The 24,868-nt window shown below is 44.2% G+C and overlaps 1 protein-coding gene across 2 annotated transcripts in view; it reads left to right on the top strand.

Moving 5' to 3' along the window:
* The window catches only part of SERINC5 (serine incorporator 5), an 83,924-nt gene that overhangs the window by 40,506 nt on the left and 18,550 nt on the right, over positions 1-24,868 (top strand). For both annotated transcript variants that reach the window (XM_082651568.1, XM_082651569.1), the window contains exons 3-6: positions 15,955-16,133; positions 16,602-16,684; positions 18,126-18,219; positions 23,812-24,023. In XM_082651568.1, coding sequence (XP_082507694.1) covers positions 15,955-16,133; positions 16,602-16,684; positions 18,126-18,219; positions 23,812-24,023 — 568 coding nt within the window. The remainder of the gene's footprint in view (positions 1-15,954; positions 16,134-16,601; positions 16,685-18,125; positions 18,220-23,811; positions 24,024-24,868) is intronic.

Here is a 24,868-nt window from a genome sequence, read left to right as displayed (position 1 = left end):
GTGGTCTTGTGGCAAGTGGGAAGCCATTAGAGATTCTTGAGTAGGAGGCTGTTGTCATAGAAACAGGCCGAGATACTCAGGGGGTGAGCCCAGCAGTGGTGTGTGTGCAGTGTGACTTGGGGTCAGAGCAGAGGGAAGGAGGAAGGGAGGGAGAGAGGGAAGGAGGAAGGGAGGGAGAGAGGGAAGGAGCAACCCCGAGGCCTCACAGAGGCTCTTGTAAATGTTTCTCTGCCTGTTCCCTGAAGGTACTGATTTGAAAATGGTTTGGCTGGGCTTCCTGAACAGAGAATGAGGCCCCTGTGGGTGAAACCAACACTTTCCCATCTCTAAGGCCTCACAGGGGGCCAGCCAGCTGGTCACCAAGTCAGCTTGTTTCTGGGCCTATAGAATAGAGGCTGGCCTCACCCTCAGGCGGTGCTTGAGGGCAAGCGCTGGAAGGTCCCTTGGGGGATGCACACTGGGCTTCTGCTGCAGTCCTTCCTCCTCCCTCCTCGTTGGCCTGGGGAAATGGTTAAGGGTGTGACAGGAAGAGGGGAAGCACGTATCCTTGTAACTGCCCAGATGGGAGAGCGCAGTTGCCTCCTACCCGGCATCCTTGCCTTCCTGCGCAGTGGCCAGGGCTCCGTCGGGTGTGTGGATTTTGAACACAAGGCAGCACCTTTTCAGTTGTTTTCAGTTTTTGCCTTGGCTTCCCAATGCGGCCTGTGTTGTAGTTTGAGCGAGAGGAAACTGCAAAGAGCTGCTGGGCCAGACTTCGTCCCGCCTCATCTCTCTCGGGGAAACTCCTCTTTTCCGTGAGAACTTCAGCTCTGCTGTGCTGGTTGAATGGGATGCGATTTCTGTCTTCTCCTGGAGCATTTTTCCCATCTCAAAACATACCAGCCATTTTATTGCAGGTCATTCTTGTCAGTGACCATGTAATTCACGCAGGAACAGTCTTGAGATATTTGATGCTTGTGGGGATTAAAAATCCATTTTAGAATGTAGAACAGCAACCACAAAATGGGCGAGAGATTTAAGCCTCCTGACCGGCACCACTAAATCAAGGTGGAACTTCTGTGTGGAGACCAATGATGACACTTTGAGTTTGGGCGTCCTAGGAAGCTGCGCGGGCATTTGGGGAGGGAGGAGAAAGGAAGGCTCTTCTTGTTTCCTGTGGGACAGGAGCCCCTAAGACTAAGCCTGCATTGGAAAAGGGAGGACAGGGCATCTATGTGGCCCTCAGGGCTTCTTTCCTGTGAGCTGTGTGCCAGGCCGAGGGAAGAAGAGCCCTAAAGGTTCCTGAGTGGAAGAATCCATTTTCTCCATCCCGCATTCCACTTGGTGCCCAGGCTGCTCTGAGGCATTGACATGGGTGGTAGGTAGTACCTGAACCTTTGCGTTTTTTTTCTTCCAGAACCAAAACATACCTCCCACATCGTGGAAGACGCGTTTATGTTGTTGTTTTAGTGTGTTTCTTTGCTTGCAATTTAAATCTTGAAGAATCATTCCTTGTATTGAGAGGAGAATCTCCTATGATGTTTGTTTTTGGTAGCAATCTTTTTTTGTTCCTTCAGTTGTTTGTTTGTTTTTTTGTTGCCATACTCGGGCCTCTCACTGTTGTGGCCTCTCCCATTGCAGAGCACAGGCTCCGGACACGCAGGCGCAGCAGCCATGGCTCACGGGCCCAGCCGCTCCGCGGCATGTGGGATCCTCCCGGACCGGGGCACGAACCTGTGTCCCCTGCATCGGCAGGCGGACTCTCAACCACTGCGCCACCAGGGAAGCCTCCTTCAGTTGTTTTAAAAGGTGTTAACGTTTTGTTTGTACTCTTACTGAATCTCTTTTGGAGACATGGTTTGCTTTATACATTATTTTCTGCTGGTGGGTTTGGATCAGTTTTCCTCTGAGTGAGTAAGAATGTGGAAATTGAACCATTCCCATGATTGGATGAGAAGAGCTTTTCCGTTCTTTTCAGTACAGGGTGATAATTGTTGCAGGGTAGAGTGGGCCTCAGAGGAGGGTTGGATGAGAGCTGACAGGGCCCAGAGGTGAGGGGAGCTGAGGGCTGCAGTCTCCTCAGTGTCTTAAAAGCAGCTTCTGAATTCCATTCTCTCCCTGGACTTAATGAAAACCCGTTCTTGTTGGTAGAACCCCTGATGCCCCAGCCTCCCCCACTAGCCAGTGATACACCCGGAGACTTCAGGTGCGCCTGGAAATCTCCTAGCTCAGCCATTGTTAAGTTGGCTTACAGGCTCTTGTTAGGCCAGCAGAGTTTTCTTTTTTTAATGTGCACTTGGCCGCCTGCTTCTTGCATTTGGCAAGAAGGGGCTAGCATGCTGTAGCTCGCCACAGGCCCCATCACTGGATGTTTACTTACATCAGGTCCCATACATTTCCCCTTACTTCTTGCCCCCCAAGAATAGCATTTGGATTTGAAACTCCTGAAATAGCTTAAACTCTTTGAGTTCGTGAGTTTCTGAAAAGGCTGTAAATGTCAGAACGGACACCAGGCTTCTTACCCACCCCAGACGGTGAGGGGTAGGGAGGTTGCTGAATGTGCTCGAGTGGTCTTTGCAGATCTTCACGCACAGCCCCAGGCCGGGGCCCGAGAAGCCTGTCTCTGCCGTGACTCGTCTACCCTTGGCACGCTGGAATCTGGCATTTTTATCCAAGTGACTATTTAGAAATTGTTCTGGTCACTTCGGTCCACTGAACTCAATGGACCACTCAGTTTCAGGACTAAGTGGCGGTGGGACCCTGATTGGATCTAAATCTGCCCCTCCTTCAGTTACATTCCCAAGTTACAGTCATCACCTCCCCCCACCCCTTTAAAAAAATCTTAAGTAGGTATTCTACTCGCGATTTCTGCAGTTATCATGAAGTCCATAGTTTGCCAGGGAAGGGGGACAGGGATGCATGTTGAGGCTGCCAACTGTGGATTTAGGCCCCTGGAACAGAGGTAGCAGGACGGGCTTAAAGGACTTTTCTCTATTTATTCAGAAAATCCAGTTCTCTCTCAACACATTCCCTAGAGGTGATATATAAATTAGCTTTGGTCTGTATTTCTCAGTCATTTTCACTGTTCATTAGAAGGAGAAGGAGATGTGGTAATGGGAAATTCATGTATATTAGCTGTATTAACATAGATTACATGGGAGTAGATGGATGAAAATGGAATAAAGGAGGACTGTTTATAGCCAGGCTCGTTCCGAGGCCATATCCACATCTGGTCATCCATTTCCCCCCGCCGTGCCGAGTGTAGTGGTCACCTCCTGGCCTGAGCCCTTCTCCCTCCTGGCCTGAGCCTTTCTCCTCTGCCTGCTTTCCCTGAGCCGTGCTTTCATTTCCGGCTTTGGTTATTCCTAATGTTTATCTGCTGGTTGAGGCACACTTTTCTCAGGACAGTGCTGGGGACAGATCCATTCTCCCCCTTTTTTCTAGGTCCAGTGCTGACGACATACTTGCCCCACGCAGGTCATAAAAGGGTTGGGTTTCTACTCAGCATTCAGGCAGTCCTGATTCGACCCCACCAGGCTCCTTGATGTCCTGTTCCAATTGTCTTATTTAGACTTGGGTTGTCCCCATGTCCCTAGCTTCACACGTTCACTTCCCCTCAGACTTCTTTCTCCAGAGAACTAACCCCATGGGTGACCCCATGAGGTTGCCGTTTGTACTTGTATGTCTCCCAGATGATACTCCATTTTCAAATTCTGGAGTTCCCACAGTGTAGCAACTGTAGATGAACACAGAAGCTACTTTCCTTAGAGACGACTTAGATTTCAAAATGCTTTCCTGAGTACACCCTGTGGTCAGTTCACAGTGACATTTAACCATACTTGGGTGGTTCTTAGAGTTGACAGAGCTTTGATCCAACATGTTAGAGATGCTGAAATTTGGTAACGAGCTACTCTACTTTTTTTTAACCTACAGTATGAGGAATATGAAAGCATTATAGTAAGTATTGGTTTTGGGAAAGCCCTCCCATTCCCGTTCCCGTGCCAGTCACAGGGGGTTAAAAAAAAAAATACATGAAACAAAGTTACTAGTTAAAGGATCTAGTTAAACAGATAAGAAATGGAAAAAAGGATGCAGCTCCCATTCATAAGTGTTCTGCCCAGTGAAGAGACAGCAGATACTATGCGATGTTAAGTGTCATGCAGAGAAAATATTGCTCTCTTTTTAGAGTATAATTTGGATAAAACATTATTTTAAAGTGGAAGAATCTTGTTATAACCCTAACCACCCCCCTCATTTGACAGATGAGAGGATGTGGCGCAGGGCAGTGAGGTGGCTTGTCCAAGGCCGTGACACCAGGTAGAGCTGGGACAAGGACCCAGGACTGCTGGTCCCCGACCAGGGGTGCCTCTCTGGCCTGTACGACTGGGGTCGGCTGTTGCTCAGATGTTCACAGAAGTAGCAGAAGAAGCCTTAGCAAACTTATCCTTCCTCTTGATTCCTGGTCTTTCTTCTGGACTTGGTGGTGAGGGAGAAGTATTTCCTCTGGAAATAGTACCACCTTGGGCCCTCAGTGGCTTTCTTAGCTTATCTTCCCCACGTGCCTCCTTCCCTTTGTAAAGCCAGAAGCTGGGCTCAAGGGATGATGGTTAGTCTGAAATAGAAAATAGGGGCAACCACAAATCCATCCAATTTATTCATGGGCGTTGCATGGGAAATAGAACCTGCCTTCAAGCTGTGTTTGGTATGACCGTCTTTTCAAAGTAAACAAACAGCAGCAACGAAAAATATTCCAGTTTGATCCCAAACACCATGTAGTTTGTCGCAGCATAGAATGACAGGTGTTCACGCTGAAGCTGGAAAGTCTGGCTCCTGTTTTGATCTTGGTCTTTACTGGTTGAATGTTAGGAGAACTGTGTACCTGAGACGTAGCATCAGGTGTTGCTATCGTGCATTGAAGTTCTAGGAAGTAGAACTCTCCATTCTCAGCTGGCATTTTATGCTTTTGTGTTAGAACAAGTGTTGAATTAGCGCCAAAAAAAATATTGCTGACCCAGTTATTTGAGTCTGGAGTATTTTTTTTTTTTAATCCAGCTGAGATAGAATGCTTTTCAAAAGTCCTCGTTCTGAACAGCAGCTGAGTTCTTTGTACTGTTGTACCTTATATGTGTCCAGTGTATCAGCGAGTGTGTTTCTGAGGTTAAAGGTGGGCCTGGGCCACTGAACTTCAAGTTCTTTGTAGAACACAGAGGAAAGATTCTCACTGTGGCCTGATCAGAGTTTCCCTGGGGTGTGCTGGCAGTGAGGTTCCACCTCTTAAATCTTGTGGGTCCCCTCCTCTCTAAATTGGGGTGACCCTGGGGACACATGTTTCCAAACAGTTTTATCTTAGGTCTCAAGTTCATCCAGGCATAACACCACCTGGAGAAAACAGTCCCTGCAGCCCTCCCATCCCTCGCTTCTCTCATGGCTCAGGCCCCAACCTCCTGCGCTCAGTGAATGCGGGGAGAGTGATTGTGGGAAATAGTCTGGTTCTACACGCAGTGATTTGAACTAATGTAAACCCTGCTGAGAGCCTTTTTGAGTCTGAACCAAAGACAAAGAGGTTTGATCCTAGTCCAGTAATAATGAGCTTACCAGGAGCCAGAAAACAAGAAACAATAGTTATTGTCCTTGGTCTGGAGGATCTGTTACCCAGAAACTTTGGGGGGGCATCGGATGTTAACAGGATCTCTGTTTCAGGATCCGTCCAACTGTAGGAGGGGTACAATGATAAGATGTGAGAACTGAAGTTTTCCTGATCCTTTTTTCTGTGACCATCAAAAGCACCTGTTAAGCAACTGTCCATAGACGGGACCACGCAGCTCTCTGCAGATAAATGGGACAGACAAGAGCTTATGGTTGGAAACAGCTCTGTTATAAAGTTGGAGCCAGAGGGAACAAATAGCACAATACACAAACAACAGTAGCCTCAGATCGCTGGGAGCAGGAAATATAAATATTGTGAATAGTTGAGTCTTGATACTTGATAACAGAGTTTAAAAGGGTGATCGTGTTACTTGGTTAAACTGTAATCTGAGTTCATGTTTTAAAATATCTTTTAAGTCATGTAATTGATTCCTTCCTCCCTCCCTCCCTCCCTCCTTTCTTTCCTGCCTATGTAAGTACCAAGCAGTGTGGCAGGTGCAGGGGGTGTGGGTGTGAGTAACATACAGTTGTCCTTAGAGAACTGGGCCTCAGGTGGAAAGTGTATAAAGAAGGTGCCCCCAGCGTTAGGCTGCATAGTTAAAAATAATCTGGGGCTTCCCTGGTGGCGCAGTGGTTGAGAGTCCGCCTGCTGATGCAGCGGACACGAGTTCGTGTCCCGGTCCGGGAAGATCCCACGTGCCGCGGAGCGGCTGGGCCCACGAGCCATGGCCGCTGAACCTGCGCGTCTGGAGCCTGTGCTCTGCAACCGGAGAGGCCACAGCAGCAAGAGGCCCGCGTACCGCAAAAAAAAAAAAAATCTGAATTCCGTTAGCAACTGTTGGAGACGGTGGTGTCAGCTGTCCCTTCTGTTGACCTTTGGGGTGACGTTAGAACTCAGGAGTGCTTTTTCCCCCGTCCTCATGAGAGACTGGGAGCCGTCCTCATAGGAGACTGGGAGCCGAGGTGAGGTAGGAGGTTTGTAAAAGGGACTGGAGTGTGTTGCCCTCTGAGGGTTGCCCTCTAAGCTCAACCCTCTAGGGTTGAGCTTAATCACAAGGGGGGTTGGGCATTTGGGGGGTGTGGTTTTTAAATTTCAGTGAAGCTGTTTATACAGTCTTAAAATTAAGTCTAAAATTATCTCTCTACATGCCGGCTTTCATCAGTGTGGGTTTTATTTTTGGTTCTACACGCCATGTTTGTGTAACAGATGTGAGGTTTTTTTCCTACTATGCGGGCTTCTGACCTGCAGAAAAAAAAAAGCATTGAACTCGCAGGCATGTCCTCCACCACCTCCTCCACAAAGCTTTTTTTTTTTGCAGGCAGATAAATTAAAATCCTTAAGCTGCAGCTCTGAAAATGACATACGGGAGACGTCCGATTTAATTCTCTCAAAGCACAAGTTCCGCCAGTCGCGTCTCCGCTGTTCCTTTGACTTACGATCCGTAGAGTAAGTCATCACCAGTTGTCATTTGCCTTTGAGATGCTAATTCATGCTTCAGCAGCAGCTCAGCACAGCTCCTCAGCTCTGCTTCCTAGTCCTGGGCCGGGGGAACTTTTCCTGTAAAGAGCCAGCTAGTAAACATTTCAGCTGTGAGGGCCTTGTGGTCTTTAGCAACTACTCAACTCTGCAGCCAAAACAAAATGCCAGCAAACGAGCGTGGCTCTGTTCTCTATCTACATGAACAGGAGCTAGCTGGATTTGACCCACACTCTGCCCTTTGCTTCACTGGCCTGTGGTAGACCTCAGTGGCCCTGTGCCTGTCATATGCAGTTATTCTCCCCTTCTCCCTGAAGGGGAAACTTGAATGGCCTCAACTTTGTGCTGAGGGTACCGGAGCTCCTGATTAAGTTGCAAATACGGGGCTGTGTGAGCTCGTATGTACTGGGTTGACTAGGCAAGAACAATGTAGGGATACATTCAGTGTGACACGTTCAACAGCATGATGTCTTACTCTTCCTGGCCTTTTGAAATACGTGGTAAATCATTCACAGGTTAAAAAATAATAATAATAATAATTAATAATAATAATAATAATCAGCCCTTCTTCTTAGGTAGCCAAGCCAAGCATTTTGGTGACTGGGAAGAAGTGGGGATGGAGAGAATGAGTGTGTGGGTACCCCAGTGCTTTGCTCCGGGGGGCCCCCAATTCCTGGTCCAGTGTAAAATGGGAAGGATGCTGGACCAGAAACTGAAATGTCTGCCTGGCCGGGTTCTCAGAACTAGGATTGGGGAACAAGTGACTAGGGGCTCTCAGAGCCTTGAGGGTATAGGTTTGGTAGGATTCAGTCTTTTGGAGGAGATTAGGTTCTTGTGTCCCACCTAAGGCAAAATCACGGATAGTTGAAATTAAACCATGAAAATGCCTGAAATACCCATAAAGCAGAGCACACAGGCTTTGTGTGTACAGCATGTCACTAGAAAGGGAGCTCCTTGTTAGCATGGATCTTTTAACCTGTTTCATTCGCTGCTTGAATCTCCATATCCTAGAACAGTACCTGTACATAGTAGATAGAAATGAGTCAGGGAATGAGCAAACCCTGTGCTGTGACGCTTAGGTATAGTTATATAATATATCGTGTGGGATGGAGAATACACACGTAAACTCTATTTTCACTGGGCTTTTAATAATTATTTACAGAAAACAGCCATGAGCATAGTTGGATTTGCATTTGATATGTCACCACTCTATTCCGGGTTCACAAGTTCAAGAGGAAGCTAGCTGATTTGGTGCTCACTTAGGCCGTAAGCACATCTTCCCACTGATGAGTGGTCTGACTAGAAAGCTCTGCCTGTTTAGACATTTAGTCCTCTTAATAGAAACTTTAGCATCTCTGTGTTCAAGAGAGAACTGTCAGTGGGCCTTGTTCCTCTCAGGGGGCACAGAGTTCTCTACCAGACCCTGCGTTCTGTGGGAGGGAGTGTGGGCCAATAACCGTATTTGCCATCTAAAACAAAGTCCAGGCCGCCATAGCTGCAGTTTTGTCTCTGAGGTTAGGTGTGGATTTGTTTTCTGGACTCAGAGGGCCCCCTGTTTCCACCCCTTTTCTCTTGATTATGGGGGGCAGTGCTTACTGAGGTGCTGACCCTAGGAGGGAGCAGCAGAGACTTTCCTCGCTCCGAGATGGGTGTGTAGGGGGCTCTGTGGGCATATCTGTGCCTCTCTCCTGCTCTCCCTGTTCCCCCCAACCCTAGGGTTTTCAGAAACCCTCCCTGGGGAGAGTTTGGCAGTGTCGGTTAAAATTTAACCAGTTTTATGACTCAGTATTCATCTTGTGGATGTCAGTCCTCCTAAATGCTCTACATGTGCAGAGAGAGACATGCACAATATGGGAACTAACCATTGTACATTGTTTATAAGAGTGAAAACTCAGAAACAATGTAAATGTCTGCCACTAGCGTCACAGAAACTAAATTATGATTGGTCTGGGTTGTGGATTTCTGTATAGTAGTTAAAAAGGATGAAAATAGATTTATGTGTTGAACATGCAACAATCTGTGAGACGTAATGAGAGGGGAATAACACAGCAAAGGGCCTAAAAGGATACACATGGAAGTGTGACAGTGATTCCCTCTGGGAAGCAGTCAGGTTAGGGTTGGAGTAATGATGGGCAAGGGGATTCAGTTATCTGTATCTGTTATAATTTACATTATCTTTGGCAACAAGAATATAATTATGTATTGCTTGTATAATTGTAAATAAATATATTTTAGAATGATGCTTGGACTCTTATGTTTGCAGTTAGATTTCTTGAAAGCAGGGGTGAAAGGGCTGCTGGGTTCACTTCTGCCTGCTACCCAGCCCTCCTGACTGTCTCCTCTGCTCAGCCTTCAGCCATCAGTCTGGCTTCTGCCCCCATCTGCTCTAGAGAATATTCTGATCACTGCCCCAGATGACTGTTGGCAAATCCAATCTGCGCTGTCATCGCATTGGTGGTATTTGACACACTCTGCTTCTTGAAAGCCTCCCTCAACTTCTCTCTGGTTCTGTACCTTTTCAGTTTCTTCCTTGTTTTTTTTCCCCTTCTTCCCAGTCCCCAAATGTTTGCATTCCCCAGCATTCTGGGCTGTTCCCACCTGTCTCCCTCCCCCTCCTCTACCCACATTCCTCTCCAGGTGAGTTTATTTACTCCACTGAGTGCCTCCTTTGCCATCTCTGCTGGTCACTACCAAGTCCTTCTCTCTAATCCTGCTGTCTTTCTGGAGCACTGCACCCTTGCTTAGCCATCTGCCCACATTTCCCCCGGATACTGGCCGCCTGTCCCCCTCCATCCTGAAACCGCTCTTCTGTGATTCCTATCCACTGCTGGGCCGCCATCCAACCAACTGCCAAGCTAGGAACTGGGAATCTTAGTTCTGGGTTCCTCTGCCTTTCTTCCTAGGCCCCATCAAATCAGCACACGGGACCTGTCTATTCCACGGGACCTGTCTATTCCACGGCCCCAATCCCCACTGCCATTGCCTAATTGAAGATTTATATGAGTTTTCGCTGGGATTAACTCTTATCTCTCCTTCAAGATTAGTAACTGGCGTGATTCTTGCTCGTACATTCTGCCTTCATGTTACCTTAATTCCCTGAGCAGATCGACGTTAGCTGTCGCCTGCTTCCCTCCTGAGGAAGAGCCCTTCGTGCCATCATTATTAGTCAGTTCTCTGCAAGTTGTCTTGTTTGGGTTGAAAGCTTATTATTTAAAGTTTGGTTGGAGTTGTTTTCTAACTGTCTAATCATATTTGGGGTGGTTTGATCCTGACGAAATGCTCATGGTGGAGGAGAAGCTGTGAGCACCAGTGCCGTCTCTGTCTTGCATGCTTCCGAGATTCTGGAGAGTTACTATTTGGGGATGTAAAGTTCCTGATGGCAGAGGTGGCGGGGTCAAATAAAACCAGGCTCGGTGAAATTTTAGTTCCCCTTATGGCTTTTAATAATGGCACAACGTAGACTTTTCTTGTAAAAACGTCTAGAAACCCGAACAAAAGAGATGTGAGATTGTTACTGTTTTTAAAAATAGCCCCCCCCCCAAAAAAAAAGGGCCTCAAAGGTAATAATTTACAGAGAAATGAGCCTTGGTTGCTAGAGGCCACTGAGGGGAGGATGGAAGCGGATCTTAATGTTCCCTGTTTCACAGCTCCTGTCCGTGGGTGGGTAACAGACAGGCATCACTCTCATGGACACTGGAGTTTTTCCACAGACAAAAAGAAATTGTCTTAGAAAGTATGAAAATAAGTGGAATATCAAAAAGGAGAGAGGGTCTCGATTCTGAAATTCATTTCAAGTAAGAGATACTAAAACAGAACCTACAGATGTGGTTCTTCTAGGTTTTATGGTATCACTCCTGCTCAGCTGCCCAAAGCTTTCTCTGCAGCTTGGTTTCATTCAGTGCCCTAAAAATTTGATGTAATGAAATGTAAGACTCATTCGCTTTGCTAATATGCCATGTTCTCATCTCTCCCAAATAATATTTTAATATTATAGGAACACGCCGCTCCTTTTCCTCTTCATTTCTGTAAGAAACACTCCCAAATTCTATACTTTATTTCTAAGTTTGCAGCATGTGGGCCCCTGGCCAACTAGACCTGTAAGCCTTTCTGTAGCTCTTCTATTGTTTGTTTATATTTATCTACCTGAGATTGAAATTGTTTTGGAGGCATAGCTAGCCTCTCTTCTATATAGATGAGTTACAGGGATTTTCTAGCTTCCATCTCTTTGAGCTTAATACTTGTGTTGATGTTTCAAAATGTCTTCCCTGATTTGGGAGTTCAGACGTGTTTTCTTTTGGGTGGCAACTAGGTCTCTGAAAGATAGGTAGTGAGCACTGTTTTTTAGAACTCAATTCTTATACAGGCATACCTTGTTTTGTTGTCCTTTATTGCACTTCTGCAAATACTGCGTTTTTTGCAAATTAAAGGTTTGTGGGAATGCTGCATCTAGCAAGTCTGTTGGTGCCATTTTCTCAACAGCATTGTTCACTTCATGTCTCTGTGTCACACTTTGGTAATTCTCACGATATTTCAGACTTTTTCATTATTATGTGATCAGTGATCTTTGATGTTACTGCCATGACTCACTGAAGGCTCAGATGATGGTTAGTGTTCTTTTAGCAATAAAATATTCTTTAATTAAGGTCTATACACTGCTTTTTTTTTTTAAAGAAAAACACATAGTGCCATTGCACACTAAATAGACTGCAGTGTAGTGTAAACATAATTTTTATATGCACTGGGAAACCAAAAGATTTGTGTGACTCGCTTTATTGAGACATTTGCTTTATTGCAGTGGTCTGGAACTGAACCCACGATATCTCTCATGTATGCCTATATATATGTGCCAGGGAAGGATTCATCTTATTGAAAGTTACCCGGTACGGTTGTCTGTTGGTATCTGTGGGGGATTGGTTCCAGGACGCTATCGGATACCAAAATCCACCAATGCTCAAGTACCTTATATAAAATGACATTGTATATTACTTAGGCACATCCTCTTATATTCTTTAAATCATCGCTAGATTATTTATAATATCTAATACTATATAGATAGTTACTGGTACATGACAAATTCAAGTTTCACTTTTTGGAACTCCCTGAAAAATAAAAAAAATTTTAAAAATATTTTCCATTTGTGGTTAGTTGAATCCACAGATGCAGAACTGGCAGATATGGGGGTCCAACTGTAACTTTCAATATGAATCCTTTGTAAAGTGAATAGAGCATCTACTGAGTTCTAAGATGTTCATGTCCCCCCATGTTTAAATCAGTATGCATCAGCCAATCAGGGGTTCGTGTAATGTGCCTAACTCCCTCCCCGAGAAGTTCTTTTATAAAATAGTACCTTAGAGTTAAGGAAGTTTACTTAATGGCTACTATGGATTAGGAACTGTGACGAGCACTTTTTACAACGACTCACCGATTTAATTCTCAGGGTTGGAAGTCCATGTGAGCTTTTTATTTTTCCTGATAATTTGTGGCTCTGAGTTTGGTTGCTTGAGGCTTGTGGGGAAACCGTTGCCCTTGGGTCTGTACAGAACCAACACAGATGCAGCGTCCTTGGATGCCCAGAACCAGACATAAGAGGTAACACCCTTAGCAGGCCTGTCCCCTCTACCCCATGGTGTGGAATCTGTGTGTAATGAATGTTTTCTTTTTCTAAAACCGGGATGGAGCTTGGAACAGCAAATATTTAATCAGAGCAGATTCCCCTCACTAAATCTTGCCAGCTTGTTCAACTCGGAGATTCTTTGCCTAAAAATATTCACCACGTACTGAAGGCTAAATGACTAAGTCACCCACAGAGCATAAAGCAGGTCTTAGTATTTGGAGCAGGGGGTTGTTTGCCTACTGATATTTTGGATGAAGTATGCAGTGCCACATACTCACCCTTTGATGAGCCTAAGGGCCTCTGGCAGTAAACAAGGGTTTTAGGGGAGGGGGGATTTGTGGGGGATGGTAGGGTAGGCGTTCAGGCCTGCTGGCAGTAACGTTCTTCTTGAACTGATCTGAGAAGAAGAGAGAAGTGGGTGTGGGGTAGGGAGGTGGAGAAGAGTCTAATCGGGAAAGATGGGCTGGTGTAGACGGAAGGAATGCTGCCATGCACGTGTTACAGTGGAAGTGAGGGCGGTGGTGTGCAGCAGGGATTAGCTTTGCTGATAGAGTGGGACACGGAAGGGAGGGAAAAGAAGAGTTCCATGAATATTACAGAACAGTAAATCCCATATGAACAAAACAGGAGTAAGTGAGGTGGCATGGCGCCTCCTTTTACAGATTTAATGCAATGTTACCTCCTTATTATCGGTACCACTCATACGGGTGCAGCTTTTGTTTCCTGCTAGAGGCTCTGAAACGTTCACTTGTGTGGCATCCCCCATCACTTCAGTATATGAGGATCTTAACCATGTCAGTTTGCTCACTCACTGTGAAACACTGCTAAAAGTTCAAGGTCCTTCAGAAGGCCCTTCCTGACTTCTCATTACCTGTGTGAGGGCACTTCCTGTATCCTGTATCCTTATCGCTATACTGAAGCAATTTCCAGAGCAGCCGTTCTCACTGGGATGCTTCAAGGCGCTTCCAACCCTATATGTTAAAAGCAAACTCCCGATCTGTTCTTTTCAGTTCCACTCTCCATCCTCTGCCAACCCTACTCCCCCACCACCCCAAACAGCTTTAATAAAGCAGAAGAGAACCCTCCCCCCATCCTTCACAGTCCTGCCAACTATGACTTCTAGCCACAGAATTTCTGTTTTCTCTGCTAGTAGTTTACCTTCTTCGATTGTTATCTGGACTGTTAATCCAGTGGCCCTCTAATTTATCCTCCTGCCTCAAACCTGTCCCTTTCCCATATGTTCTCCACTCTGCAGCCAAAGGCATTCCAGCTTAAATAGTTGTTTCCCTTACAGGGTGGGAGCCAGACTCCTTAGCATGGCATACACCTGGCCCTTCCCACCAAGACCCTGCCTTCTTTTGAGCTTCATCTCTTGCCAAGGAATGCTTTTTTAGCATAAATATGTCCCATGCAATATTTAGTCTAAGTATGTCCCAAGTGTTGTTATATTAAAAAATTAGTTATTATTCATCCAAAATTTAAATTTAACTAGACATTCTGTATTTCATTAGGCTTAGTATTTTACCTGGCTTGCTCAAAAATATAGTAGTGTCTCTCTTTATGCATTTATTTCTTGCTCTGATCAAAAAGAAATTGGAGTTGCAGGAACTTGCTGACTGCAAAATATTTGGCATTTCTTTATGAAATCTTTTTGTTTTTTTGGCTGTGCCACGTAGCATGCAGGATCTTAGTTCCTCGACCAGGGATCAGACCCGTGTCCCCTGCAGTGGAAGTGGGGAGCATAACCCCTGGACTGCCAGGGAAGTCCCATGAAATCTTTTATAGCTATTCATGGAAATGGAGCTATCCTAATAGGGTCTCAGTATTAATGCTTTTTTGCCTGAGACACTAATTTTGAAAAACATGCTTTGTTTGGAAAAGCATGTTTGAGATTCAGGTGTAGTAATGATTGCAGCCCTTTTCTGAGGGAGGGAACCCTAGTGGAGGAAGATGAACTGCAATTAAGTGTAGTCTTCCTTCTGTTTACGGAAATCTTAATAACCTCCACTGTTGTTGTTTCTTTAGGATATTTTCTGGAGAAGAAAGTAAATTATCATGCTTCAGTTTTACCTCTAGTTTTATGTCATTTTTTTTCCTGGTTGTTTTTTTTTTTTTTTGTCTTGTGAGTAAAGGCTGTAATGTGATTTTCAACTTATTTTCTGTTCTAAAGAGTGTTCAGCTTTGATGTTGGTAAGAAGCAAGTTTTCTTTTTAACACTGACTAAATCTTTATTTTCTGACATTAATAGAAACGTGCTGCTTGTTCTCATAATGTAAGATTTTAATTATTCTGATAATGTAAGTGGGTTTTACGTTAAAACCTTCTAATTGTACTAGAATAAACCATTATCAACATTTATCAGAAGATTAAGATCCGTAAATAAAGAGCTCCAGTGGATCAAGAAAAAAAATCCAATTAACTGCCAATTCACAGAGAATAATACAAATGGCCATAAATTTAAGAAAAGATGTGAACCTTACTAGTAATGAGGAAGACGGACATTAAAACAAGATAGTGGTTTTTAACCTTTAAATTTGGTGCTCAGGTTGGGAATGTGAGCAGTCTCAAATGTTACTGGTACGATGTAAAGGCAGCCTTTAAAAGTGTGATTTGACTTTATCTCTTGAAATTTTAAAATGTAGATACTACTTGACCCACTGATTTCATTTCCAGGTCAGGAGCTTATCCTATATAAATAATGGCATATGTGCAATTATTCTCCATATTTATGCATTTCAAGAAAAATCTACCCGTGGGACTTCCCTGGTGGTCCAGTGGGTAAGTCTCCGAGCTCCCAATGCAGGAGGCCTGGGTTCGATCCCTGGTTGGGGAACTAGATCCCACAGGCCGCAACTAAGACATCTGCAGGCCGCAATGATAGATTCCGCATGATAGATTCCGCATGCCGCGACTAAGACTGGCGCAGCAAAAATGAATGGATGAATAAAGAAAAATATACCTGTGTATTATAAGTATCATTTTTTAAAACTCTGATGCTGGATTTCAGAATTCCTTAGGAGTAAGTGGAGGTGGAGTGGTATGTTATGAGCACTGTATTTTTAAGAAAGATTCAGAGAAAGAAAGAGGTCTTTGGAAGAGAGACTTTCTTCTCAGTCTTAATTTCTCTCTGCACATGGTGTATTTCACATTGGATTTTGACTTGTAGGCTGAAAGAACACTCCATTGGCAGCCCTTCTTTTCCTAGTTTTAACAAATTACTTTTTCTCTTTTTCTTCAGATCCCTTTTTTCGAAGATATCTGTAAAGGCATTAAAGCTGGCGACACCTGTGAGAAGCTGGTGGGGTATTCTGCGGTATATAGAGTCTGTTTTGGAATGGCCTGTTTCTTCTTTATATTCTGCCTCCTGACCTTGAAAATCAACAACAGTAAAAGTTGTAGAGCCTATATTCACAATGGGTGAGTCTTTGTGGGTATCCTTTCACCCTTCCTTATATTCAGAGCAACATTCCAGGACCTCTTTCACTCTTCAGACCCTCTGACTGCTTTCCTCTAGTTGAAATTGTTGACACCGATTTTAGGGAAGGTGGAACTTATACTTACCACACAGTGGCCTAAGAACTGGAATCCTATTTGTAACACCTGGTACCATAATGAGAAATGCATTGGAGATAAGAGTTTATTTCTTGTACCAAGAGCTTCCCCCAGATCACTTCCACCCCTGCAACAAAATGGTCTTGCACAATCAGAGGCCACACCGAAGTCTGTCTAATTATGGGAAAAGGCAGTCTCCAGTCACTTAATTACTTCCCCTCCATTTGGAGAGAACAGAATCATGAATTGACACGCTTACCTCTAAGAGGTCTTTTGTCCTTCCTTGAATATCATTTAAATACATTTCCTTTTTTTTTTTTTCTTCCCCTCCAGCTTTTGGTTCTTTAAACTTCTGCTGTTGGGGGCCATGTGCTCAGGAGCCTTCTTCATTCCAGATCAGGAGACCTTTCTAAATGGTACAAATGGGGCATTGGGGGTATCTATTTATTGTGTTTTTATTCACTTTGTAAAACTGTTTGAAAGCGTAGTCCAGGGTGCCTTTGATATTGTAGGTTACTAACTTTCTTGTAGCTTAAAAAAAAAAAAAATCCTGCCTCAGCTGCCCACACTTCACCCACCCTCTGTACTTCCTCCCTCCCCACCCCACACCTCCACTTCTCCCTCCCTGGGAGGGGTGAGAGGACCTTTAGTTACTCTACCGGTTGAAGAATTGAAATTAAGGTTATTAGCCTGAAGGGAAAATGAAGCACTTAAAACTTGTTTGAAAACTAGTTTAGCATGTCAGCGTGACCCAGGGAGACCTTGTTCTTTCTGAGCACTGCACACAAACCCAAGGCTTCTCAGCAGCTTTAAATCTGCTGTAGCTATAATGGGGTAAGAAAGGCATCCTCCAGACCATTTCTAAACTTGCCTTATGTGAAACTGTGCAACACTGAATTATATCCCTTATCGATAGAACCTACCAAAGTTATTAAAAATAATGCATTCAATCATAGCTGAAACAAGGGGCCCTTCTTCATATGAGGTAGGGAGGAGAAAAAAAGCCTGAGTTTTAGAGGTTCAGAACACTGTTCAGACCCAAATGGATTCACTTTCCTTATTAAGATAGTAAAAATACTCACATTGTGAATAAGGAACAGCCATAGTCCCTCAAATAGCCACATATCAGGCTCCAGCTAGTTTCTTAGGGTCATACCGGTTTTATGTACTCCTTAAGGAAGTTGTATCCAAGTTGTCTTTTTACCTAAAATACTGGTAACTAGTTTTCTATTCTCCACAGAGGTCCTTGTATATATTAGAGTAATATACTTAGAATGGGATGGGACCTAGCTGTCCATCCTCTAGCCCAGCTCAGTTGTATTATAGACAACCCAGAGATGTGATGCGCTTATCCAAGGTTTGGGCTTCTCTGTGGCCGAGCCAGAAGTAGAACCTGAGTCCGTGGCCCCCCATGTGAACCTCATTTCCTCACTGGACATTGGTGGGTCTCTATCCGGTGAAATTTGAATCCTTGGTTTTTCTGGCATTGTGTGATTTTACTTTTAAATTGAGGGTCATTGTTGATTTTATGAATTACTGCATCTGTTAGGATATCTGGCATTTATTTATAGCATGGAGGTGAAGCTTGGATGCTGTGGTGCCAGATTGCCTGTGTTCACATCCCAGCCCCACCCTTTACTGGCTATGGGACCTTGTCAGCTTACGTGTAGACTCTCAGTTTTTCTCATCTGTAAAGTGGGTGTAATAGCAGTACCCACCTTGTAGGGTTGTGTGGGAATTAAATGTGTTACTGGTACAGGGAGCCTGCAGTAAAAATTAACTGTAGTCATTACTCTCATTTGAGTTAAACACTTGGGACGGTCACCTCATCTCCTTTCGGACGGTCTTCTTTTGCAGCCTGGCGCTATGTGGGAGCCGTCGGAGGCTTCCTGTTCATAGGCATCCAGCTCCTCTTACTTGTGGAGTTTGCACATAAATGGAACAAGAACTGGTATGTGCTTTTATGGAGAGCTTCCACGTGAACTCACTCTCTGACTCAGAGAAAGTGCCCATGATGACAGGAGCTCTACCCCGAGTTGTATTGCCAGCGATTAGCAGCCTGCTTACACCAAAAACAATTTTTGCTTGTTCTCTCCCTTCCCTCCTGCTCTTTGGACCTCTTCATTTACTCCTCTCCCATACTGTTTTTCTCGCCTTTCTACTTTTCCTTTTTCCACTTCATTGCTTTTCACTCTTTGGCTCTCTTTTCCCTGCACCCTCTCATTTGGGCTCTAAGACTTAGCCACACTCAACCCCACTGCTGGCGCCTCACAGCCCCTGCTCCGTGCTTGCGTTAGTGGCTGAAAATTTGGGTAGGCTTTATCTTAGGCTCCCATCCATAGGAGATTAAAAAGAAAAAAGTACTTTGGAGCTGGAGGTTCATTTTCTGCAAAGAATATTCAATGAAATAGTGCTTTTCTTTTTAAAAAAATTTTTGTTCCTTCTCAACTGCCTAAGAGGGGAAGGACCCCTTCATTAGGAAGATCTGTTGTTCTACCTTAGAAAGCCTTCCCGACTTTAAAAAAAATACCCTTTTTAAGTGCCTTGAAAATAGAGTTCACATCCTAGAATACATGGGGAATGCCAAACTATTAATGGCTCATTTTATTTCTTGCTGAGCCACATTGAGGAAGTGACAGCTAAACAGGGGTCCAGCTCCTTCGGTGCTAAGGCCAGGTTGACTCTCTTTGTGACTCTGGGCAAAGCACTGAAGTGCTCTGTCTTACTTTACTTATAAAATATGAATGAAAATAACTGCCTGCTATATCCAGTAAGGCTTTTGTAATTTTGTAGATTTTGTAGGCATCATGTTATTTTGTACTGTTTGGGCGGGTATCTGAAAGTTCTATATGAATGTCAATTTTATTTTTTATTTTGGACAAAACAAAATATACTGTCCAAATTCTCTCAAAACACTTTTCATCCTGATTATATTCCTCAGCTTGGTAGTAGTAGTAGTTGTTTTGTTTTGGTCTTGTTTTTTTGAAAATCGAATCATGAGATGCCTGAGTGAAAAGATAGGTTAAACATTTTATTATTTGGTAAATATTGGAGTAAGCACCCAAATACCAATTTAAAAATGTTTGCAGCACATTGAATAGTCATACGGGTAGCGCTACAGGCGTGTTTTGGTATTTTTTCAAATCTTTATTTTTGGGGAGGGGGGGCGGGTGCCGCGCTGCGCGGCATGTGGGAATCTTAGCTCCCTGACCCGGCATTGAGCCCGTGCCCCGTGCATTGGAAGTGCAGAGCCGTAACCACTGGACTGCCGTGGAACTCCCCTCAAATCTTAATCTGTATGATAATACAGATTTCTAGGTCTGAGTACATATATAAGTTTATTATTGCATGCTGTCCTGCATTTTGAGTCATCCCTGAAACCTAGTATGTTTGGGGCTTCTACTAGATCTTGTTTCGAGGCAGCAAAGTTTTCCTAAAGATAAGTCAAATGGTTGACTATAGTTTTATGTGACCCTGTTCTCAGTTATACAGAAGAAATATGCACAATAAGTTGGAAATGCATTTTAATTGATTAAATACCATTCTTTCCATCGATGATAATTCTTTTTTCCGGGGGGGGGGGGGCGCAGGCGCTGTACCATGTGGCTTGTGGAATTTTAGTTCCCAGACCAGGGATCAAACCTGGGCCCTTGGCAGTAAAAACGTGGAATCCTAACCACTGGACTACCAGGGAATTCCCTGGTGATTCTTATGTACTTTCATTCTGAATTTTTTATTTGACAAAAGGAATGCATCACACTTTTTTCTAAAATTTTTACAAATAAACTTCGAGTAAGGAACTTATGATAAAATACTAATATCTTTGATACTGAGTGCCTGACTTGCCCATTAAATAGTATGCTTCCTTGAGAATACTTGTGCTTTTTTACTCTGACTTTAATGTTTTGATTGATTCTGAAGCCATTTTCTGGGACTAATTATCGATGCCAAGTTTTAACGGGCATTTTGGAAGAGTTTGATTGCTTTAAAAACTTTCCAGAAACCACCCAATAGGAATGGCTTAAGAGCTTTGCAACGATTGATGTTGCTGTTGTCCCGGCTTTGAGGCCAGTGTCCCAATAAAATCTCTTTTGTCCACATACTCACAGCTGGTTGGTCTGCCTAAAATTAGGATTAAGCTAAGAAATGTACAAGTATTGTTATTTTTATGTAAATTCATCTAATTTAGTTTAAGAGTTTGTCCGAGCAAAAATTGATTCAAATTGGGCGCCCTCCAATCTGGCAGATAGAAAGGAGCTCCGAGGAGCTGTACAAAATAAAAGACGTTTATAGGCAGCAGAGAGCAGGGACAAGGAAGTTATATTAGGCAAAAAAGCAGGTTGGTTATTGTGAGGTAACTTCCCTTCAGGGGATGGCAGGCATCTACCAGTTAGGTGACATAACTAGTGCTAATCAGGGGATTCCTGATTGACTGGTTTAAGATTCCGTTTCTGGGAGAGCTGAAACTCTAAGTTGTGTTGGTTTGGTGGTGTGGGGCTTAGCATAAGCGACTCCTTTCTAAGCCTGTTGTCTTGTTTTTGACACTTTCTAGGTCAATTTTTATAATTCGAAGCATCAGTTCTATATTAAAACTGAAATAACAAAAAGTAAACAGTATATTTAGGTGTTTCTTTTTTGGAGGGAGTTGCATTTTTTTTAAATTAATTAATTTATTTTTATTTTTTTTGGCTGCATTGGGTCTTTAGTTGCGGTGAGCGGGGGCTACTCTTCGTTGCGGTGCGCGGGCTTCTCATTGCGGTGGCTTCTCTTGTTGTGGAGCACGGGCTCTGGGCACACAGGCTCAGCAGTTGTGGCTCACGGACTCTACAGCATAGGCTCAGTAGTTGTGGCACACGGGCTTAGTTGCTCCGCGGCACGTGGGATCTTCCCGGACCAGGACTTGAACCCACGTCCCCTGCATTGGCAGGCAGATTCTTAACTACTGCGCCACCAGGGAAGCCCTATTTAGGTGTTTCTAATAAAGACCCATTTTCTAGATTTTATTTATTTATTTATTAGATTTTATGGATTTTAAATTAATGTTGTTGTTGGGTTTTGTTTACTCCTAACCCTCACCCGAAGCCTGAGCCCAGACATCTTTCCTAACCTGATAACCTGCTTGCTTCTGTGTCCATACACTCCTCCCCACTGCCCGGTCTTTTTCTAATCTCCATCCAAGGGCTTCTTATTGAGCACTGATTCAAAATTTTTGGACTATTAACTGTGTGCCGGGCACCAAGAGTATAAAGATAATAAGTCACAGCACTTATTTGGGGTGTCTATAGCAGATGTCATTGGGAGGACCAACTGAGTCTGGAGCAGCAGGAATCACAGCCACTCTGCCACCATTGCTGCCTCCAGTTATCCTCTGACAGTTGGCAGTCCTTGCACCAATATTCATTAAGCACCTATTATTTCCCGGGCACTCGACAGTAGGAGAGCAGCAGTGAATGCAACCGTGTCCTGCTCTGTGGAGCTTACATTCTCCTGGGGAGAGGGGCGATAGATAATCAACTTATAATCAAGCAAATACGTACTAGGTTTAATGGTGAAAAGTGCTCTGGAGAAAAAGAAAGGGTGTGGGAGTTGGGGTGAGCAGAGCAGGGAAAGGCTTTCATGACGAGGTGTGAGGGAGACGAAGGAAGTTGGGGAGAGCCTAAGGCAGGATCGTGCTGGCTTCTTTCAGGGGCACAGGGACATCCACTGTGGCTGGACCCCAGTGGTGAGGGAAGAGTGCAAACCACATGGTAGCAGCAGTCAGATTCTGATATAGTCTGAAGTTGGAAGCAGTGGAATTTGCTGCTGGGGATGGCATGGTGGTGGGGAGAGGAGAGGAGCAGGGAGAGAAAAAGACAGCAGTCAAGAGCAACTGCAGTTCTTTAATCTCCCCCCACCCCCACCCCCACCCCTAATGGGAAGAATGGAATTGCCATGTTCTGAGGTTGGGAAGATCACAGAAGAGCATGTTTGGGGATGGAGGTTTGAATATTGGGAAGTTAATCTGGACCTGCCAAGTTTGACATGCAGATTAGACCTCCAAGCGAAGACATTAACAGTTGGATAATAGGAGCCTGGAGTTGAGAGGAGAGGTTAGGGTTGAAGATTTAACCTTGGGAATCTAAGCATAAATTAACTGTTAAGGAAGTCCTTCTTATAGTAATAACATAGCCCAAAAGACTAGTGAGGAAACAGCTGGACCCCACCTACACACTGGTCAGCAGTGTTCACCTTTTTCTACTTAATCCATTTTCTCTCCCTGTCGTCGATTACCATTTGGCTCCTTCCTTTCTCTAGTTTCATCTTCTCTTCATTTGCTTTGTGTGCCTTCCCTGTTAGAATAACTGTGGTCATCGGAGCACCTGGCTCCGTTTCAGGAATATGATGGTCATTGTCATTTTGGCCTTTCCTCCCTGTTTTCTTTGTCTCCGGGCTGCAGTAACTTCATAATTGAAACATTTTAGCTGGGTTGCTTGAACACTCTCCAGCTTTGTGAAGATAGTGAGTATGTTGCTCTCTGTGAAGGTTTGTGAGAGTGTGGTTACAAAGGGCCATTGAATCCTAAGGCAGATGACAGTGATTCAGTCCATCCCCCTGTTGTTCTGTCCTCTTCATTTAGCATCAATAAGCCCTCTTTTCTTTGTTCTGAACAGTTTCTGTAGATTGTTAAATCACTACTTATTTCTCCCATCCCTTTATTAATGTTTACATAAATCAGAGAGCACATTAACCTCCTCTTTTAGATTCTTTATTGTAAATCCCATTAAAATTTCTACTCTTTACTCTTTTCCCGGCTGATTTTATTCTCCACCCCCCCCCCTTTTTTTTTTGCCGTGCTGCGTGGCTTGCGGGATCTTAATTCCCCAACCAGGAATTGAACCTGGACCCCTGGCAGTGAGAGCACTGAGTCCTAACCACTGGACCACCAGGGAATTCCTGTCTTCACTTTTTCTAATGTCAAACTTCTTAACCATACCTGGCATTGTTTGGGAGAAGCAGAACTAGTACAGATTCTCCTTTTCAGTGCAGAGACAGAAGAACTGAGGTCAGCCAGTCTTTCTCCGGGTGAAGTTCATTTGCTTCTGTCTCCCTAAAGGGAAGATGAGTGTCAGCAGGAGCTGCTGGCAGCACTTGGCTAAGAGACTGGCACCTCCAGGCTCTGTGTTTATGGGGAAAACTCCAACTCCAGCAAAGAGCCACTTTTTAATACTGCCAAAACCTGTCCCAGGGTAATTGACATCCAGAACGGGGAAACTAGAATAAAGTCTGTGGTGTATTCATTTTAGCTGATGAATACACTTGAGTCAAAGATGGAATTTTATCAGTGTTTAGAAAAAATTCTATCCTTGAGCCAAGAACTTTTTGCATATTTACCTGTACCTTCTAGCTTCTAGTGGGTAAAATGATAGGCCTTTGGATAACTCATTACTATGGGCTGGGGCCTGATAGCATTAGTGAATAATGCCTGAGGGATGATAGATGCTGTCGGAGAATCAATTGACCTGTCTTCTCTCCCCTTCCTCTTCTCCACTTCCTGGAGAAACAGGACCGCCGGCACAGCTAGCAACAAGCTGTGGTACGCCTCTCTGTCCCTGGTGACTCTCATCATGTACTCCATCGCCACGGGAGGCTTGATTTTGATGGCAGTGTTTTATACACAGAAAGATGGTTGCCTGGAAAATAAAATTCTTCTGGGGGTAAACGGAGGCCTGTGTCTGCTTATTTCAGTGGTAGCCATCTCACCCTGTGTCCAAGATCGTAAGCACAGTTTTTTTTTCCATTCTTATTCATATTATAAATGTCTTTGAGCAACACCCCTCCCTTTTTGGAAATTATGGTCATTCCTTAATTTACCATGGGTGGATCAGCAATAGGAAAGGTGGGACCCCAGTGTCCCCTTCATGCCCCACACTGGGGCGAATGTGATAGTCACGCATGCCTTGTGTCCAAGATTTGAGTGTAATGAAGCCAATAAATAAGGAGATAGATGTTGCCATTACATAATGCACTACAAGGAGCCTTTCAATGGAAAACACCTTTACTGGATATTTAGCTCTTCCCTGTGATCTCTGTGTAAAACTTGAATGAGTGAGAGGGCTACGGAAGGAGCTGTTCTGGGGCTCATCTTTCACTTAAGACCCCTGTGGACCACAAATTGAGGACAGCGTGGTCCCAGAGTCAGGAAGCAGGAAATCCGATCCTGGCTCTGCCAGCAGCTAGCTCCGGGAGCTAACCGTTCTCACACCCCAATCCTTCCTCTGCGAAGCCAACAGAAACCTGTGAGCCTGATCTTGCTCATGGTTGTTTCAAAGCTAAAAGGAAGAGATGATGGAAGTTCATTATTGAAATTGAGATGGTTATTACTCCACCAGTTCCTTTAATTGATCAATTAACAATTTCCTAAAGCATTAGTATTCAGATTAAAATGTGCTTTGGGTTAAATCCTACTTTTTGAAATAGTTATAATATTTTGAAATATTTGGTTTAATGCCATTAATTGTTAAGGTGAGTCTTATTCCCATGCCAAAGAGCAACATTATGAAAGGGCCTATTTTTTACCTTTATGGGTCATTATAATTTAATAATTATAACTCTGGGAATAA

The sequence above is a fragment of the Grampus griseus genome (assembly GCF_964374135.1).
Source record: "Grampus griseus genome assembly, chromosome: 3".
Classification (NCBI taxonomy): domain Eukaryota; kingdom Metazoa; phylum Chordata; class Mammalia; order Artiodactyla; family Delphinidae; genus Grampus; species Grampus griseus.
Note: the sequence above shows the minus strand (reverse complement) of the source record. Positions and strands in the feature narration are given on the sequence as shown.